At 49.6% G+C, this 19,777-nt stretch overlaps 1 protein-coding gene across 3 annotated transcripts in view; it reads left to right on the plus strand.

Moving 5' to 3' along the window:
• Positions 1-19,777, plus strand: part of ADAMTS20 (ADAM metallopeptidase with thrombospondin type 1 motif 20) — a 1,386,529-nt gene that overhangs the window by 1,095,112 nt on the left and 271,640 nt on the right. For all 3 annotated transcript variants that reach the window (XM_085653052.1, XM_085653051.1, XM_085653053.1), the window contains one exon: positions 5,096-5,263. In XM_085653052.1, the coding sequence (XP_085509178.1) occupies positions 5,096-5,263 (168 nt within the window). The remainder of the gene's footprint in view (positions 1-5,095; positions 5,264-19,777) is intronic.

Raw genomic sequence — 19,777 nt, forward strand, 5'->3', positions numbered from 1 at the left:
CCCGGGTCAGTAGCGGTCTTGGTGACGCACCGAGTTTGGGCCGACCTCATGGAACTCTGAGTGCTCTTTCAATTGAGAAGTAGTTGGAGAGATTCCGAGGTTTTAAATACTTTGTAATCAGGTATTCAAGAAATAGGTATACTGCCTGGCCCTCCTCCCTTTCTGGAACTCCGAGAATTCTGATGTTGTTCCGCCTCAACCTGCCTTCATAGTCATCCAGCTGTGCGACAAGTTGCTTACTAGTAGCTTGCAGTTCAAGGACTTGTTTCTGAAGTATAGAGGTGCTTGTTACGAGCAATTGCGTGGTATCTTCAACTTCTTTGACTCTAGTGTCCATTTTTCAGAGGTCTGCTCGTATAAGTGAGACCTCTGTTGAGACTGAGTCTATTAGTGATTCAAGGGAGGTGCGCACTGTGGTGATGGCCACCATTATGTCACGTAGAGTAAGGCCACCTTGTTCCGCCACCGCTTGGGATTGAGTTGGATTGGTTCTTTCTGGTTGTTTACTCCCTCTTAGTTCTTCTGCCTTGAGAATTTGTCTAATTTGGGCTGGTTGGGGATGTGCCCTCCTTTGCCAACCATCATTTTGTTAGCGAGGGATTTGTGGCCTCTGAGCTCAGTTTGTTATGGGCCACGTGGTACTTGCCGCCGCCTGCCTAGGGCTATTATCCCCTATCGGCCTGTCAGTTTCCTCCGATGGGCCTTACGGCTTATGGTAATGACACCTATTTTCATTTCTCTTTCCATGGGGGTGGCTGCAACATTTCAGCCGAATGTCAGCCGTAACCCTGTGAACTCTACTAATCTTAGCTATTTCTTAGTAGGACAAGTGTGGGAATGCTGGCTGGCGAGCACTCGCAGATTACAGAACATTTGATCACAGAAACATGAGAAAATTGCGTGACTTTAGCCAATATTTGAAGTTTGCAGGGTATCAGCGTGAAAACAAAGTAGTGTAATCCCCACAAGCCAAACCATGCTTGATTCAGCTGGAAGCCTAGTTTTCAGAAACATCAGAGATTTCTAGGATTCCCTGGGACCCAGCGGACCCCAGGTCCCAATTCTACAGCTACCCACATCCCTAGAATGATTGAAATTCAATAGATAAAATCTTGATTTTTTTTGTTGCATTTTTGGAACTTTCCTTTCGTGGCCAACAGTCCCATCCACAGAAGAGAGGTGCATATTTTATAAGTGGAGGTGTGGGAACACTGGGTGGTAGATCCATTAACGTTTACTTGCAGAAACCTGAGGAAATTCAGCAATTTTAGCCAAAGTCTGCATTTTGAAGTGCACACTGGGTAATAAAACAAAGTGGGAGCCATGTAAACCACGCCTTCTTGGACTCAGCCTTTTGTCTTGTTTTTAGAAAACAGCAGCTTCTCACCTTTCTAGCATTACAGAAATCCATTAGAAAGATGTTGATGTTTCCTTGTTGCATTTTAGGTACCTTTCCTGTCACAAGCGATCGGTCCACACACACGGGGTACTGTTTTTATTGGGATAAGTGTGTTAATACAGAATAGTAGGACGTTTATTCATATCTATTCAATGTCATAATATTTTTTACTTCTAAATGTAAGTCTGTGTTCACAAAAGAACCTTTTATGTAAAAAGCCCTCGTATTATAGGTAATACCACATTCAGAGTGGTGCCATTCCCATTCCTAAAGTTAGATTCTTGGGTGATTTAAAAAATACATAGCTTTCCTTCAACCCATTTTTATTTTATTAGATAGTACCTTATGAATTGCTGCATGGCCGGAACATGATGGAAAATCATTAAAATCCCCAGCGTGGTTGAAATTACAAATTAAAACTTTTTCACTTATTTCTGTTTTTTCCTCTTTAATTTCACTATTTTTTAATTTAACGATTAGATTCTTTGGGAAATTCATGAGCTATTGACACAAATGACCCCTTTATGTATTCAGAAGTGTGTCTAGTTTTCAGATTTGTGTAGCTTTCTGAGTTAACTCTTCAGTGTCATACCTTTCACCCCTCAAACTCCAAGTAGGTTAAAAACTGCAAAATATTTACCACCAGTTAGTAAATAACAAAATCTGTCAGGAAAAAGAATAGTTTATAACACTGGGTGTTCTCTGCACATCAAACTTTTTTATTGATGTTTGGCCTTCATATCATTTGCAGGAAAAAAGCACAAACAGCCCCAAATATAAACAAGCATTTGCAATGCAATAGGTCTCGCATTGACACGAGTTTAAGCTATTGCCATTGTAAATGACAATGCCTTTTATTTATGTTTTGGGTTTTAAAACATAAATAAAAAGCAATGTCATTTACAATACTACATAGCTTAAACTCTCGCAAATGCGAGACCTATTGCATTGCAACAAAGGGCCTCCCCGACCTCTTGTTAGATTGTAAATATCAAAGGAAGAGACCGGCCTGCGACGTCTTCAAAGTAGTGATAAATAGTGCAGTGAAGAAGATGTGTAAGTGTTGTAAATTACACAGACACAAAGCGTGAAGTGAGAGTTACATATGATCCGAGCTTTAAACACAAACAAAGCTCTCCATCACCTTTCGCACTGTGATTACACTGTTGTGGCGCAGGAGGAAAAGCGGGAGGGGGGGCTATTTCCTGCCCACTCCGTGATCTGAGTGTGCAGTGGGGCATTGCATAATGTCATTGCTATCTTTGGCCTAATAAACACTCCACCTGTAGTAGGGCCCTGGTTTCACCTCCTGGTGCAGGGTGGGCTTTGCTTTATGGCATGCATGGAGGAAGGGAGGGATGGTCTTGGCTGCAGCTCTGGCCTCGTAAAGTGCCTCTGCTATTACTTGTGAGTGAGAGACCCTGAGGTGGTGGTGGTGGTATTGGTGGTGGTATTGGTGGTCGTCGTATTGGTGGTGGTGGTACTGGTAGTGGTAGTTGTATTGGTGGTGGTACTGGTACTGGTGGTACTGGTGGTGGTGGTACTGGTACTGGAGGTACTGGTGGAACTGGTACTGGTGGTACTGTTACTGGTGGTGGTGGTATTGGTGGTGGTAGTGATGGTGGTAATGGTGGTAATCATGGTACTGGTACTGGTGGTGGTGGTACTGGTGGTACTGGTGGTACTGGTGGTGGTGGTGGTACTGGTGATGGTGGTGGTGGTACTGGTGGTGGTGGTGGTACTGGTGGTGGTGGTGGTACTGGTGATGGTACTGGTGGTGGTGGTACTGGTGGTGGTGGCACTGGTGGTGGTAGTGGTGGTGGTGGCACTGGTGGTGGTACGGGCGATGGTGCTGGTGGTACTGGTGGTGGTGGTATTGGTGGTGATGGTACTGGTGGTGGTACTTGATGTGGTGCTGGTGGTACTGGTGGTGGTGGTATTGGTTGTGGTACTGGTGGTTTTGTTGGTGGTACTGTTACTGGTGGTATTGGTGGTGGTACTGGTGGTGGTCTCGTCAGAACAAAGGGGCTCAGCCGCTATTAAAGTGAAAGCGCAGAATGGTGTTCTTTTACAAATAAAAGCATTTGTTTCTCAAGTCGACAAACAAATGCTTTTTTTTATAAAAGCGCCCCATTCCGCGCTTTCACTTTACTAGCGGTCGCGCACCTTTGTTTAGATGAGCCCAGTCTAAAGAAAGTAGTACGCCACCATTAAAGATAAAGCAAGTAGCGTGCCACCATTAAAGATAAAGCGCGGAATGGGGCGTTTGTTTAAAAAAAAAAAAGTAGTCCATGAATAACTACATAAAGGTCTACAGTGTAATGAAACTGTAGAAGGCCGGCGCTCCTGGCTTCCAAAGGGAAGTGATGTATCTGGAGCACCGGCCAACAAGGAGCCAGTAAACAAAAGCAATAGAGTTATGAACCAATAACAGGCAGCAGCTGAAATTACACTCTGTAGAGTGTTTACAGGAGGTCTTGCAGTCAGCGCATGCACGCTGATGCTCGACCAAAAAAAAGGGCAAAGTACTGGGGGAAAGGCCAGACACTTAAGGGATTAAAGGAATGTGTCCTTTTGTGTTCACTGCAAACATTTAAGTAAAACAGTTCATACTTTTCAGCAAGTTATGCACAACTGGGTGTTAGGGGCAGGTATATTATTTAAACCTTTGCATTCTGACTGACTTCTTTTATGTACCATGCACATGATGAACCTATAACATATGTGACTGCAACATTCACAACTGCGGATGTAGACTGATTAGTGGCACCGTTATTGCCAAGTGAGGGGGTTTTAATAGGACAACTATACTAAGCACAAGGTGTGGGAAATGATAGCCAACCCAAACACAGCATTTTATCATTCCTCTTCTCTTACGACTACCACTGGAGAGCGAAAAATCTTGGGTTCCTTAATGTTACTCTGTTGGTCGCCACTCTGACACAATATTATTCAGACCTTTTTACCACATTATGCCTAGGCCAGATCTACCAAAACCTTTCTTTTAAAATTCCTGTCAGCATTCAGACCCTTGTTACTCATGCAGCGGTAATCCCAATGGGACAGTAAGAGAAGTTACCATCCCCATTGGGCTAAAGAGATCTGCTGTAACTTCGTAAATTGGAAGAATTTCATTAAAAAACATTGGCCTTGATTTAAAGTTTGGCATATGTGTTACTCCATCACAAACATGGTAGATATCCGGCCCGCCTTATTGTAAATACCAAAGAAAATAATGTGCATGCTAAACTCTAAATCAGGCATTTGGTTTGCTTTAAGTAAGCTAAGTCCCCAAGTGAAATATCAGTCAAAAACATGTGGGATTTGGTAAGAAAACACAGATTCATGCTTCCTATTCCATAATTAGATGATTTCTGCACCTTTTGGAGTTACTGATGGCCCCAGAAATTGTGTGAGTAGGAATACTACCGAACACGTAATGAGACCCTTATCAGTGTAACACTACATTCTGAACAATCAAATATTTTCTCTTTTGTTGTCACAGAACATTGATTTTGTCTTAGCGGACATTATTTGGAAAACGATTAGGTATCATTTTTAAATGTGTGCCTTGAAATTAGAATTTGTTTAAAATGTTTTGTCCTGTGCACAGTTCTTTATTGACCTTCATGTACCATGTTTTAACATTGTATACAACGCCAAGACGTACTCTCTTAATCTGCTGTTTTTTCCTAGTGTTCAGTCACTTGTGGAAAAGGTGTAAAGCTTCGGGACGTGTATTGCACTTCGAAGGATAATGTGAAGTTAGATGAGGCAAACTGCAGGCACTTAGAAAGGCCCCCGAGCCATAGGACCTGCAGGGCTGAGCGGTGTCCTTCGTGGAAAGCCAACAGATGGAAGGAGGTATGCAAAGTTTTTTCGATAATTAAACTTGTACGTTTGTTTTCACCACGCAAAGAATGTAGAAAAATGACCTACTATGTCAGCAAAAACACCTACAGCGACCACGGCATGAATGTTAGCAATCACTGAGGTCTTTCTTTTATCTTTACAAGTCTTACAAAATATACCTGAACTGTTTCTGAACGTCTTCAATCAGGGGCTCGGAAAACGCCCCTTTGATGGTAAATAGTTCAGCTTGCTTCACTCCCTTTCGGCTGATTCCGGTCCAGCAGCCTCGAGAAGCCCAGTAGCCGAGTAACACTGATGGAGGCTAAGCTGCACATCTGTTAAAGTTTGACTTAGCAGAGTAGTCATTATGCCCTGTGAAGTGAAAGATTGAGGCAGGCTGCCAGGAAAACACATCCTCTTATCGTCTTCAAAGCCTGAGGGCTGGTCTTTTTCCTGTACATAGTGCATGGCGTGAAACATGGGATATAATTTACCTGGGGCACGGTTTGAATTGTTGACCCAAAAGCCCGGGATAACTTCGGCTGACCTTGAAAGAGAGTGAAGCAAGCTCTGAGTGCCGAGTGGAGAGCTTAAACACCCCCACACTCCCGAGCCACATTCAAAAGACTGTATGCCCCTCCAAACGTTTAATTTAGTCAGATGAAACCTATTTGAAAATATTGTAATTGTATTTCTAGAGTTTACTACCCCTGACGAGGCGTCCTTGAAGTTTGGAAGGATTCATCTCTCAAGTAGGGGGCTTGAATAGACTCCCGAGTAAAATAATGGTAACTCGAGGAGTTGGGCCTCCCAGGAATAGAACCCGGGACAACACACAGAGGTCACAGTTTATCTCACAGGGTGGAAAGATGAACATTGTTCTGGGTAATCTCAGAGTGGTTTAACAACAAGGTGAAATACCATAGCCCCAATTTTAACAAGATGGGCGTCAACATAATCCCGAGACCAGTCGGAAACAAACTGACGCACCTTAACCCCTTCGCTGCTAGGCCTTTTCCCCTCCTGTGCTAAGCCTTTTTTGGGCTATTTGGGGTAGTGCGCGCTTAGGCCCCTGTAACTTTTTGACCACATTAGGTATCCACGCCAAATTTGCGTCCTTTTCTTCCAACATCTTGGGGATTCTAAAGGTACCCAGGGTTTGTGGATTCTCCTAGAGGGTTCCCAGAAATTAGTCAAAATACAGCAATTTTTTTTTTTTTTTGTGAAAAATGGGAAAAACGGGCTGCAAATGAAAGCTTCTGGGTTTTTCTCTGCAAATGGTATCAAAAAAGGGTTTGTGGGGCTGAAATCACCATTTCTCCAGCTTTTAGGGAATGACAGAATTTTGTTAGAAAACCAACATTTTTTACACAGTTTTGGCATTTTTCTGGGACATACCCTATTTTTGCTATTTTTTGTGCTTTCAACCTCCTTCCAGTTAACGGTAGAAATGGGTACAAAAACAATAATGGATCCTGGAAAGCTATACATTTTTGAAAAGTAGACAAAATTCTGAATTCAGCAAGGGGTCATTTGTGTAGATCCATCAAGGTTTCTTTATAGAAATTTACAGGTAAATATAGGAAAAATTAAAAATTTGTTGAAAAAAAGCAGCCTTTTGAGTCAACGTTTTCACCTGTAACTTCTTCGAATTATGACATCTCTTTGAAAGCAATGTACCGTTACATCCGGTAGACCTTCCTGGTTGTGGGGACATATAGGACTTGTAGGTTCACCAAGAGCCCAACGAACCCAGAGTAGAAAACTGAGCAGCATTTTGTAATGTTTTTTTTTTTTGGTCCGGGTATATAGCAATTATTGTGGGAAAATGTATACATGGAAAAATCGGTATGAAAGTCACCTATGTATTTCTGAAATGGGAACAAATTACAGAGTTTAGAAACAGTGCATATTTGCACATTTTCGAAATTGGGAATACTCATATTTGCATGACAATTATTGGTCATTTTTCAAAATGACTTTTTTTTTACACAATGTCTTTCATTTGGAAGGGAGAAATGCATCAAAAATCAATAGGTAATAACAGTTGCTTTACAAATTTGAACTACCCTAAGTCTCTCGATAAAAATGGTACCTCACTTGTGTGGGTAGGCATAGTGCCCACGACAGGAAGTGGCTCAAAACCTAAGGTGAACACACCACATTTTCACACTGAAAATTTACACTTTATTTGCGAAGAGTCTAGCTGTAGTTTTTGAACCCTAGCCCTGCCGGCACCTAGGGAAACCTAGCAAACCTATCCATTTTTGAAAACTAGACACCCAGGGGAATCCAGGATGGGGTGACTTGACTGCCTCCCACCATGGTCTGTTACCCAGAATCCCTTGCAAACGTAAAAAATTGACAAAAAAAACACATTTTCCCCACATTTCTGTGATGGAAAGTTCTGGAATCTGCGTGGATCCACAAATTTCCACCCACCCCGCGTTCCCCAAAGTCCTACGAGAAAAATGGTACCTCACTTGTGCGGGTCGGCCTAGTGCCCGCGACAGGAAACGGCGCAAAACGCAACGTGGTTTTGCAGTGAAAAATGACCCTTTTTTTGGCAAAGTGACTAGCTGTAGATTTTGAACCCTAGCCCTGCCGGCACCTAGGGAAATGTTAGAAATGGGATTTCTGGTTGGCTAAGGCTTGCGCCAAAGTCAGGCAGAAACCACCACTCTAGTCAGGGCAAGGAAGTTACACACCAAAGATAACCCCTGCTCACCCCCTTGGTAGCTTGGCACGAGCAGACAGGCTTATCCCTGAGGTGATGTGTAAAGCGTTTGCGCGCGCACCCAGCAACAACACCCAAGGCCCACCACAAAGGAAACTCCACACAAGGTATTCTATAAAAATAGCCTTTGTATTATACACAACACATTAGATAAAAACACACACTCTACAATGTGCCAACAGGCACGGGCAGAATTTACAAGGGATTATATATACAGGGGACAGGGCCACCTGGACCACTGTCAGGAATTAGCACTTTTTAGAACATAGGAATAATACTGTAGTACAAAATAGCAAAGGTAGCACACAACCAGTAACTACTGGTAACCAGAAAGTACCACCTACGCAACCCTAACCACCTTAGGAAAATATTGCGCAGGGAATCAGGACCTCACTAGCACCACCTGTACTAGGGAGAAAACAACCACCTAAGTATCACAGTACCTGTAGGGGTCTAAGCACATAAACACATGATGCATAACATTCAGAGGTGTAAAGCAAAGCACATGACGCATAAACACATTCAGAGGTGCAGGAAAGGTACAATGGCGCAAAAACTCACTTTAGCCACAACCTGTGGCAGTCCCTAGGCCAACTGGCCTTGTCGGGGCTAGGACGCCCTATGTCCCAATGTCAGGGGGGGGGGGGCTAAACGTGGCAGCTGCCCACTAAGTGCTGGGCAGCTGTGGGGACTGAGGCCTGGGCACCTCTGGGCCCTTAGAACAATTATGGCCTCCTGAGCCCCTCTGGGCTCTACGACAAGAAATGCCCCCCGAGCCTTGCAGGCTCTAAACCAAGAAATGCCCCCTGAGCCTTCGTGGCTCTGAACAAATATCTGCCCCGTCGTTGGAGCGGCCCTCTGGCAGGCGGGGCCGCTCGAGCACTGGCAGGGATAGGTGGGGGCCCCCTCTCTGGGGCCCTCGCCACTCAAATCACCCCCGTAACGTTAGAGCCTCACCCGGCTCTGAAACACAATGTTTCAGTGCGATGGAGCCTTCACGGCTCTGAACAAATTGGCCCCGTTCGTTGGAGCGCTCTGGGCGCTCTGAGCACCAGGATGCCCTGTACACGTTGGAGCCACGGGGCTCTGATTCTGCCCCCGCACCCCCAGCACATGCGCGGAGTCCCCCAGCCCTCTTAAACACTCACCGGGCTGTCTGCAGGGGACTCCCGCGTCGTCTCTCTCTCCGCTGGGGGGGGGGGGGGGGGGAAGAAGGCTTCCCAGGCTTTTCCTGAACCGCGGAGGGGGCAGGCACCGATAACGTGCCTCGCGCCCCCCTCCACACGAGCTCCGGCCGCGCTTTCCTCACGGTCCAGCGCGGGATGGGCTCCCGCCTGGATCTCCGGCTCCTCCGACTTGGCTGCGACCGCGTCGCTCCGTAGGAGGCGGGGTAGGCTCCCGCCCTCCTCTCCTCAGTTCCGGTCGTCCCGGAGGCCCGCCCGCCAGCCCGCCTGACTTCCGGTAAGCCCGGGCCGCGACGGTGATTCCAACTTTCGGGCAGCAAGAGGGGTAGGCTCCCTCGATTATAAAACACTATCCCGCGGGGTGGGCACCCGCTTTCAGTTACTGCAATGTCCCTGGCAGGGTGGGCACCTGCCAGGAGGCTTTACGATCCACGAAGCTGGGGCAAATGCCGGGTGGGCACCGGCTTTCAAGAATAAAGCGCTCCTAGCGCTATGACGCCAGTGAAAGCGCTCCCAGGCGCTTCGGGGCCCACATAAAGCGCTCCTGGCGCTATAAGGCAACTGAAAGCGCTCCCAGGCGCTTCGGGGAGCAGGAAAGCGCTTGCAGGCGCTTAGGGGAACACATCCAGCGCTCCCAGCGCTATGAGGGAAAGAAAATCACTTCCTGGTGTTTTTAGAGGGGCAATAAAGCGCTCCCAGCGCTTTGGGCAGAATCCAAGCAAAGTTCTTCCCTGCATGCAGCAGGGCAGGGGTGGGGGCAAGGCTGGACCCAGAGCCAGCTCACTGGGCCTCCAGGCAGGGAGGTAGTCCAGGTGGCGGTCCTCTGGTCCAGCAGCAGCAGCAGCCCCCCCTCAGGTAAGATCCTGGCAGAGAACAGTTTCTGTGGGGACACAGCCCCATTTTTATACAGGCAAACCCTTTGTTCTGGGTTCAGGGTGAGGGGGAAAACCAGTCGCAGCTGGTTGGGGAGCACCCTTGATGTGCTCAGCCCCTCACTCTATTCACTGGCAGGGCTAGGGTCGTCAGTCGCACCACAGGGGGCGGGGCCAGCATTGTGTGTGGAAAACCCTGTCCTATTCGGGACCCAGGTGTACTCCTCCCACCCATCTAGCTGCTGATCTCCCCATTCACCACTGGGTGACTCATCCTGACTCTGGGGAATCCCTAGCCCGTCACATGACACGACCAGCCAATCACGCGACAGACACACTGCACACAGAAGTGCCCACTTCTAGAAGTGGCACTTCCACACTAGGTACATGCACGCCGCACACATCATCGCGCAGCATTCACTCCCACGAGTCCGCACATACCAAACTTGGGCCTGCACACCCCACGCATCAGGAACTACTAGGGACACATACACTCCCCATGCATTCCTATGGGAGGGCAGGCCTATCTCACCACATGCACTCAGAGCACGCACGCACTTTACCCTGGGACACAGGGAAAGTGCGCAGAAACCAAAAAAATTACCACACCAAGTCACCAATAAAAAGCCAAAAAGTCCAGGGGTGAACCTGCCAGAAGGGCCAAGTCCAACACAACCCCCTTCCAGCCAAAACGCAGGGCAGACCAATCACCACCGTGATGGACTTCCCTGCTTGGGGCGATAGAACACGGACGCGGGCCCGCAACTGCATGGACACCCTCCGGTTCTACGCCACGGTGAACCCATGGAATTCTTTTTAACACCACTGTCTGGACCAACTGGGCTACCCCACTGGTACTCCCAAGCTGTCCGCGGCCAAGACCAGGCCCTAGGCCACCCAGGTGCCACTGGTCTTTGCCTAACCACAGAGTGGGGGGTAGTAACCCCTGGCACATAGCGGCCATTCTCCACTCTTCCTCTCTGAAAGACAGGACTAGACTGCCACTGGTTCTCCAGCCTAGGGTCTACACCCTCAGGCGGACCAGGAGTCTCAGGGAAGGCTCTCCTCCCCTTACCTCTTCTCCTAGGGTTCCTCCTCCTCTGGCGAGGGGTACACCTAGAACGCCTTTCCAACCCAGGGTTTAACCCCTCAGGTTGTACCGGGGGCAGAGGTGGGCTCTCCCCCCCTCTGCACCCCCTTCCAGAGCCCTGCTCCCTACCAACTGGGGCGGTACCTCTGGAAGAAGAACTGGTCGGGACGCTGGTTACAGACGTCCCACCCTTCAGGTCAGGCTGATCCCGAACCTGGCCTTCCAACCTCCGGCCTAGAACCTTTGGTGGAATAATTGCCTGGCACTCCAGGACTTCTGGGGATTTCCACTCCATCCCCCTGAGGCTATCAAAGGACACATACGTCAAGCGACTGTCTGTCTGGCGCTGATCTCCCGTCCCCTGTCCACCTGACAGTGCGCGGAGATCCCCCAGAACAGAAGTGGTGCCACCCTGGTCACTACACGGGATCCTAGCCCAACTGGGTAGTCCCTGACCCACAGGCTCTTCCACTGGGGAACTCATCCCCCAATCACTCCTCATGCTGGACTCCTGTACCCTCCCTACCGGAGCGGTACTGCCAGACTCTAGAACCACAGGAGCCCTGGTTACAGGTGCTCCAGGTCCTCTACTCACCAGGAGATCTCCCTCAAATGGGCTAACAGGACAGCCTAGGTCCCCAACTTGGTGTTCCCTCATGGAACCATCCAAGTCCTGAGGCAGGGTTTCGTACGTCCGGGGACCCTCGGTCACCCTCTCACTCCTGCTCCACTGAGCCAGGCAGTGAGCCCCTACACCCTCCTCGCTATCCTGGGACCTAGCTGGGCTACACTGAGCCTCTTCCACCACGCTGGGCTGGAAGATACCTGACCCACTACTTTTGGAGTCACTCCCTAATGACTCTAGAGAACCTCTAGCCCTTTCCCAGCGCTCTGCTTCCTCCGCCAGGTCAAATGGCTCAGACAATCCACACCCCAACAGGTGTTGGCGCAGCCCCGGCACACAACAACTGAGCAGGTGTTCTTTGAGAACCAGATTACACAGTATGTCAAAATCACTTGCTGTGGAAATCCAATCAAACATTGCATCCTCACATCCATCCACAAACTCCTCCCAAGTCTGGTGAGACAGTTTCCTACTGCCCCTGAATTTCAACCTTAACTCCTCCTCCTGGGGAACAGGTACCAGACTGGGGGAACTGGGACTGGGATTTCCTACACTGGAATCTACATCGCTACTACCACTGGACTCAACCCTCCCTGGGGAGCCCAGAAAATTAAAACTGCGCGCAGGGGATAGTCTACCCTCCAGAGCTACTTTGCCTCTGGTGGAGGCCCTCTCAGCCTCCTCTACCCTCTCCCGCGCCAAGACCCACTCAGTCTCTCGCTGTTGCTTCCTGGCCTCCAGCTGCGCCATAGCCTGAGCATGCTCTAACCTGAGCTTCTCTAACGCCAGCTGGTGCTCCCTTTCTTTCCTCCTATCTTCCCACTCCTCTGGGGACAGGGAAAGGGATGAGGCGCTGCCTCCTACGCTGGACCCAGCACAGGACGCCCTACCTATGGGGTCCTCACTCTCTACTGGCGTCCAGGTATTGTCATCCTCTACCTCCTCTTCTGACTCTTCCTCTGTACAGTACCTTTCTAACTCCTGCCTCTGGCGCCAAGCTAGCTCATAGGGATCACAAGCAGGCTCCATTCTGGCGGACGTTATGGTAACAATTATACAGGGAACCTAGGGGTCTGAGTTTCACACAGGAGCACACAATTCACAAAAAGATTCAGCAAGCTCTCTAACCCAGAGAACTCACACTCACTTGCCTAGTGCCACACACCATTCATCCACACACACAACCCTCCCCTCGGACTGATAAGGCAGTTTCTACCACCCCTGATTCCTCAACCTGACCACCACGTGACACAGGTACCAACTCTGGGCGCAGGGCGGGGGACAAATGTACAGGACACTATTACGCTGCCACCACTGGATCCCACCCTCTGGTGAATCCAGAAACACAATGCACTTTGGGGGATGATCTACCCTCCCGAGCTAGGGACACCTAACTCACAGTGCACAAAACCACATTTCCAAAGAAATGACAATTAAAAACAATTTTAAAACAATAATCCCTATACCATGGGATTTATCTAAATGCAGAGTTTTGTAGTGCGGCCAGTTGCCGCTGCGGTACAGCGCAAACGCAAGTCCAAATCCCACCGCTGATCACCAATGTTAGAAATGGGATTTCTGGTTGGCTAAGGCTTGCGCCAAAGTCAGGCAGAAACCACCACTCTAGTCAGGGCAAGGAAGTTACACACCAAAGATAACCCCTGCTCACCCCCTTGGTAGCTTGGCACGAGCAGACAGGCTTATCCCTGAGGTGATGTGTAAAGCGTTTGCGCGCGCACCCAGCAACAACACCCAAGGCCCACCACAAAGGAAACTCCACACAAGGTATTCTATAAAAATAGCCTTTGTATTATACACAACACATTAGATAAAAACACACACTCTACAATGTGCCAACAGGCACGGGCAGAATTTACAAGGGATTATATATACAGGGGACAGGGCCACCTGGACCACTGTCAGGAATTAGCAATTTTTAGAACATAGGAATAATACTGTAGTACAAAATAGCAAAGGTAGCACACAACCAGTAACTACTGGTAACCAGAAAGTACCACCTACGCAACCCTAACCACCTTAGGAAAATATTGCGCAGGGAATCAGGACCTCACTAGCACCACCTGTACTAGGGAGAAAACAACCACCTAAGTATCACAGTACCTGTAGGGGTCTAAGCACATAAACACATGATGCATAACATTCAGAGGTGTAAAGCAAAGCACATGACGCATAAACACATTCAGAGGTGCAGGAAAGGTACAATGGCGCAAAAACTCACTTTAGCCACAACCTGTGGCAGTCCCTAGGCCAACTGGCCTTGTCGGGGCTAGGACGCCCTATGTCCCAATGTCAGGGGGGGGGCTAAACGTGGCAGCTGCCCACTAAGTGCTGGGCAGCTGTGGGGACTGAGGCCTGGGCACCTCTGGGCCCTTAGAACAATTATGGCCTCCTGAGCCCCTCTGGGCTCTACGACAAGAAATGCCCCCTGAGCCTTGCAGGCTCTAAACCAAGAAATGCCCCCTGAGCCTTCGTGGCTCTGAACAAATATCTGCCCCGTCGTTGGAGCGGCCCTCTGGCAGGCGGGGCCGCTCGAGCACTGGCAGGGATAGGTGGGGGCCCCCTCTCTGGGGCCCTCGCCACTCAAATCACCCCCGTAACGTTAGAGCCTCACCCGGCTCTGAAACACAATGTTTCCGTGCGATGGAGCCTTCACGGCTCTGAACAAATTGGCCCCGTTCGTTGGAGCGCTCTGGGCGCTCTGAGCACCAGGATGCCCTGTACACGTTGGAGCCACGGGGCTCTGATTCTGCCCCCGCACCCCCAGCACATGCGCGGAGTCCCCCAGCCCTCTTAAACACTCACCGGGCTGTCTGCAGGGGACTCCCGCGTCGTCTCTCTCTCCGCTGGGGGGGGGGGGGAAGAAGGCTTCCCAGGCTTTTCCTGAACCGCGGAGGGGGCAGGCACCGATAACGTGCCTCTCGCCCCCCTCCACACGAGCTCCGGCCGCGCTTTCCTCACGGTCCAGCGCGGGGTGGGCTCCCGCCTGGATCTCCGGCTCCTCCGACTTGGCTGCGACCGCGTCGCTCCGTAGGAGGCGGGGTAGGCTCCCGCCCTCCTCTCCTCAGTTCCGGTCGTCCCGGAGGCCCGCCCGCCAGCCCGCCTGACTTCCGGTAAGCCCGGGCCGCGACGGTGATTCCAACTTTCGGGCAGCAAGAGGGGTAGGCTCCCTCGATTATAAAACACTATCCCGCGGGGTGGGCACCCGCTTTCAGTTACTGCAATGTCCCTGGCAGGGTGGGTCCTGCCAGGAGGCTTTACGATCCACGAAGCTGGGGCAAATGCCGGGTGGGCACCGGCTTTCAAGAATAAAGCGCTCCTAGCGCTATGACGCCAGTGAAAGCGCTCCCAGGCGCTTCGGGGCCCACATAAAGCGCTCCTGGCGCTATAAGGCAACTGAAAGCGCTCCCAGGCGCTTCGGGGAGCAGGAAAGCGCTTGCAGGCGCTTAGGGGAACACATCCAGCGCTCCCAGCGCTATGAGGGAAAGAAAATCACTTCCTGGTGTTTTTAGAGGGGCAATAAAGCGCTCCCAGCGCTTTGGGCAGAATCCAAGCAAAGTTCTTCCCTGCATGCAGCAGGGCAGGGGTGGGGGCAAGGCTGGACCCAGAGCCAGCTCACTGGGCCTCCAGGCAGGGAGGTAGTCCAGGTGGCGGTCCTCTGGTCCAGCAGCAGCAGCAGCCCCCCCTCAGGTAAGATCCTGGCAGAGAACAGTTTCTGTGGGGACACAGCCCCATTTTTATACAGGCAAACCCTTTGTTCTGGGTTCAGGGTGAGGGGGAAAACCAGTCGCAGCTGGTTGGGGAGCACCCTTGATGTGCTCAGCCCCTCACTCTATTCACTGGCAGGGCTAGGGTCGTCAGTCGCACCACAGGGGGCGGGGCCAGCATTGTGTGTGGAAAACCCTGTCCTATTCAGGACCCAGGTGTACTCCTCCCACCCATCTAGCTGCTGATCTCCCCATTCACCACTGGGTGACTCATCCTGACTCTGGGGAATCCCTAGCCCGTCACATGACACGACCAGCCAATCACGCGACAGACACACTGCACACAGAAGTGCCCACTTCTAGAAGTGGCACTTCCACACTAGGTACATGCACGCCGCACACATCATCGCGCAGCATTCACTCCCACGAGTCCGCACATACCAAACTTGGGCCTGCACACCCCACGCATCAGGAACTACTAGGGACACATACACTCCCCATGCATTCCTATGGGAGGGCAGGCCTATCTCACCACATGCACTCAGAGCACGCACGCACTTTACCCTGGGACACAGGGAAAGTGCGCAGAAACCAAAAAAATTACCACACCAAGTCACCAATAAAAAGCCAAAAAGTCCAGGGGTGAACCTGCCAGAAGGGCCAAGTCCAACAGGAAACCTAGCAAACCTATACATTTTTGAAAACTAGACACCCAGGGGAATCCAGGATGGGGTGACTTGACTGCCTCCCACCATGGTCTGTTACCCAGAATCCCTTGCAAACGTAAAAAATTGACAAAAAAAACACATTTTCCCCACATTTCTGTGATGGAAAGTTCTGGAATCTGCGTGGATCCACAAATTTCCACCCACCCCGCGTTCCCCAAAGTCCTACGAGAAAAATGGTACCTCACTTGTGCGGGTCGGCCCAGTGCCCGCGACAGGAAACGGCGCAAAACGCAACGTGGTTTTGCAGCGAAAAATGACCCTTTTTTTGGCAAAGTGACTAGCTGTAGATTTTGAACCCTAGCCCTACCGGCACCTAGGGAAACCTAGCAAACCTATACATTTTTGAAAACTAGACACCCAGGGGAATCCAGGATGGGGTGACTTGACTGCCTCCCACCATGGTCTGTTACCCAGAATCCCTTGCAAACGTAAAAAATTGACAAAAAAAACACATTTTCCCCACATTTCTGTGATGGAAAGTTCTGGAATCTGCGTGGATCCACAAATTTCCACCCACCCCGCGTTCCCCAAAGTCCTACGAGAAAAATGGTACCTCACTTGTGCGGGTCGGCATAGTGCCCGCGACAGGAAACGGCGCAAAACGCAACATGGTTTTGCAGCGAAAAATGACCCTTTTTTTGGCAAAGTGACTAGCTGTAGATTTTGAACCCTAGCCCTGCCGGCACCTAGGGAAACCTAGCAAACCTATACATTTTTGAAAACTAGACACCCAGGGGAATCCAGGATGGGGTGACTTGACTGCCTCCCACCATGGTCTGTTACCCAGAATCCCTTGCAAACATAAAAAATTGACAAAAAAAACACATTTTCCCCACATTTCTGTGATGGAAAGTTCTGGAATCTGCGTGGATCCACAAATTTCCACCCACCCCGCGTTCCCCAAAGTCCTACGAGAAAAATGGTACCTCACTTGTGCGGGTCGGCATAGTGCCCGCGACAGGAAACGGCGCAAAACGCAACGTGGTTTTGCAGCGAAAAAAAACCCTTTTTATGGCATAGTGACTAGCTGTAGATTTTGAACCCTAGCCCTGCCGGCACCTAGGGAAACCTAGCAAACCTATACATTTTTGAAAACTAGACACCCAGGGGAATCCAGGATGGGGTGACTTGACTGCCTCCCACCATGGTCTGTTACCCAGAATCCCTTGCAAACGTAAAAAATTGACAAAAAAAACACATTTTCCCCACATTTCTGTGATGGAAAGTTCTGGAATCTGCGTGGATCCACAAATTTCCACCCACCCCGCGTTCCCCAAAGTCCTACGAGAAAAATGGTACCTCACTTGTGCGGGTCGGCATAGTGCCCGCGACAGGAAACGGCGCAAAACGCAACGTGGTTTTGCAGTGAAAAATGACCCTTTTTTTGGCAAAGTGACTAGCTGTAGATTTTGAACCCTAGCCCTGCCGGCACCTAGGGAAACCTAGCAAACCTATACATTTTTAAAAACTAGACACCCAGGGGAATCCAGGATGGGGTGACTTGACTGCCTCCCACCATGGACTGTTACCCAGAATCCCTTGCAAACGTAAAAATTGACCAAAAACACACATTTTCCCCACATTTCTGTGATGGAAAGTTCTGGAATCTGCGTGGATCCACAAATTTCCACCCACCCCGCGTTCCCCAAAGTCCTACGAGAAAAATGGTACCTCACTTGTGCGGGTCGGCCTAGTGCCCGCGACAGGAAACGGCGCAAAACGCAACGTGGTTTTGCAGCGAAAAATGACCCTTTTTTTGGCAAAGTGACTAGCTGTAGATTTTGAACCCTAGCCCTGCCGGCACCTAGGGAAACCTAGCAAACCTATACATTTTTGAAAACTAGACACCCAGGGGAATCCAGGATGGGGTGACTTGACTGCCTCCCACCATGGTCTGTTACCCAGAATCCCTTGCAAACGTAAAAAATTGACAAAAAAAACACATTTTCCCCACATTTCTGTGATGGAAAGTTCTACAATCTGCGTGGATCCACAAATTTCCACCCACCCCGCGTTCCCCAAAGTCCTACGAGAAAAATGGTACCTCACTTGTGCGGGTCGGCATAGTGCCCGCGACAGGAAACGGCGCAAAACACAACGTGGTTTTGCAGTGAAAAATGACCCTTTTTTTGGCAAAGTGACTAGCTGTAGATTTTGAACCCTAGCCCTGCCGGCACCTAGGGAAACCTAGCAAACCTATACATTTTTGAAAACTAGACACCCAGGGGAATCCAGGATGGGGTGACTTGACTGCCTCCCACCATGGTCTGTTACCCAGAATCCCTTGCAAACGTAAAAAATTGACAAAAAAAACACATTTTCCCCACATTTCTGTGATGGAAAGTTCTGGAATCTGCGTGGATCCACAAATTTCCACCCACCCCGCGTTCCCCAAAGTCCTACGAGAAAAATGGTACCTCACTTGTGCGGGTCGGCCCAGTGCCCGCGACAGGAAACGGCGCAAAACGCAACGTGGTTTTGCAGCGAAAAATGACCCTTTTTTTGGCAAAGTGACTAGCTGTAGATTTTGAACCCTAGCCCTGCCGGCACCTAGGGAAACCTAGCAAACCTATACATTTTTGAAAACTAGACACCCAGGGGAATCCAGGATGGGGTGACTTGACTGCCTCCCACCATGGTCTGTTACCCAGAATCCCTTGCAAACGTAAAAAATTGACAAAAAAAACACATTTTCCCCACATTTCTGTGATGGAAAGTTCTGGAATCTGCGTGGATCCACAAATTTCCACCCACCCCGCGTTCCCCAAAGTCCTACGAGAAAAATGGTACCTCACTTGTGCGGGTCGGCATAGTGCCCGCGACAGGAAACGGCGCAAAACGCAACATGGTTTTGCAGCGAAAAATGACCCTTTTTTTGGCAAAGTGACTAGCTGTAGATTTTGAACCCTAGCCCTGCCGGCACCTAGGGAAACCTAGCAAACCTATACATTTTTGAAAACTAGACACCCAGGGGAATCCAGGATGGGGTGACTTGACTGCCTCCCACCATGGTCTGTTACCCAGAATCCCTTGCAAACATAAAAAATTGACAAAAAAAACACATTTTCCCCACATTTCTGTGATGGAAAGTTCTGGAATCTGCGTGGATCCACAAATTTCCACCCACCCCGCGTTCCCCAAAGTCCTACGAGAAAAATGGTACCTCACTTGTGCGGGTCGGCATAGTGCCCGCGACAGGAAACGGCGCAAAACGCAACGTGGTTTTGCAGCGAAAAAAAACCCTTTTTATGGCATAGTGACTAGCTGTAGATTTTGAACCCTAGCCCTGCCGGCACCTAGGGAAACCTAGCAAACCTATACATTTTTGAAAACTAGACACCCAGGGGAATCCAGGATGGGGTGACTTGACTGCCTCCCACCATGGTCTGTTACCCAGAATCCCTTGCAAACGTAAAAAATTGACAAAAAAAACACATTTTCCCCACATTTCTGTGATGGAAAGTTCTGGAATCTGCGTGGATCCACAAATTTCCACCCACCCCGCGTTCCCCAAAGTCCTACGAGAAAAATGGTACCTCACTTGTGCGGGTCGGCATAGTGCCCG

This window comes from Triturus cristatus, chromosome 4_1, assembly GCF_964204655.1.
Source record: "Triturus cristatus chromosome 4_1, aTriCri1.1, whole genome shotgun sequence".
Classification (NCBI taxonomy): domain Eukaryota; kingdom Metazoa; phylum Chordata; class Amphibia; order Caudata; family Salamandridae; genus Triturus; species Triturus cristatus.